This window comes from Chaetura pelagica, unplaced genomic scaffold (assembly GCF_000747805.2).
Source record: "Chaetura pelagica isolate M959 unplaced genomic scaffold, ChaPel_1.0 scaffold120, whole genome shotgun sequence".
Classification (NCBI taxonomy): Eukaryota; Metazoa; Chordata; class Aves; order Apodiformes; family Apodidae; genus Chaetura; species Chaetura pelagica.
The window spans coordinates 1,240,529-1,241,170 of NW_009951952.1; the positions used below are offsets into that span (position 1 = coordinate 1,240,529).

Genomic DNA, 642 nt, shown 5'->3' on the forward strand with positions numbered 1-642 from the left:
CGGGGGCGGCGGGGCTGGCGGAGGAACGAGCTGCAGCGGTGCCTCCGCAAGAAGCGGATGGTGGGAGACCGGATGTTTGTCGATGACCTGCACAAGCTCAACAAGAGGATCCGGTACTTGTACCGGCGCTTCAATCGCACCGGCCAGCACCGCTAGGGGCAAGGGTGGCTCTGGCTCCTGCAGCCGGGTGGTTTTGTGGCGCCGCGGTCAGAATAAAGCCAGCTGTCGTACAGTTGGGCTCCCAGTGCTTCACTCTGCCCTCCCGGCCCAGCCCCAAGGTCCTGCTGCAGGCCTGGGCTCTGTGCAAGTTCTGCTCCCCTCAGGCATTTCTGACATACTTCTCACAGACATGTCTCAGCCTGCATCCCTGAACTTGACCTCTTGTTCTCTGGCCAGGCCTGAAGCATCCTTTCCTTCTCTGTGAGCCCCAGGTTCTCACGTCCTGCTTGACAATTTCAGCACACTCCAGCTTAGGTTTTTCCTCAGAGCTAAGTTCTTGAGGCAGTGCTAAGAGCACCTGCCTATGTCCTCTTGCTTCCTGATGCCCCCTTGCCCCCCATTTATCAGTGATTAGCCTGAATGATGCAAATGTCAGCTGAAATGCATCCAGACCTGTCTTAAAAACAGAATTTGCTTTTCACA

The 642-nt window shown here is 56.5% G+C and overlaps 1 protein-coding gene across 1 annotated transcript; it reads left to right on the forward strand.

The window, feature by feature from the left end:
* Positions 1 to 3: 3 nt before the first annotated feature.
* Positions 4 to 156, forward strand: MRPL51 (mitochondrial ribosomal protein L51; the record flags this gene model as incomplete). Its single annotated transcript, XM_009999049.1, has 1 exon — positions 4 to 156. A coding segment is annotated over one exon (153 nt), but the record flags the coding sequence as incomplete, so codon positions are not given.
* Between the last annotated feature and the right edge of the window lie 486 nt (positions 157 to 642).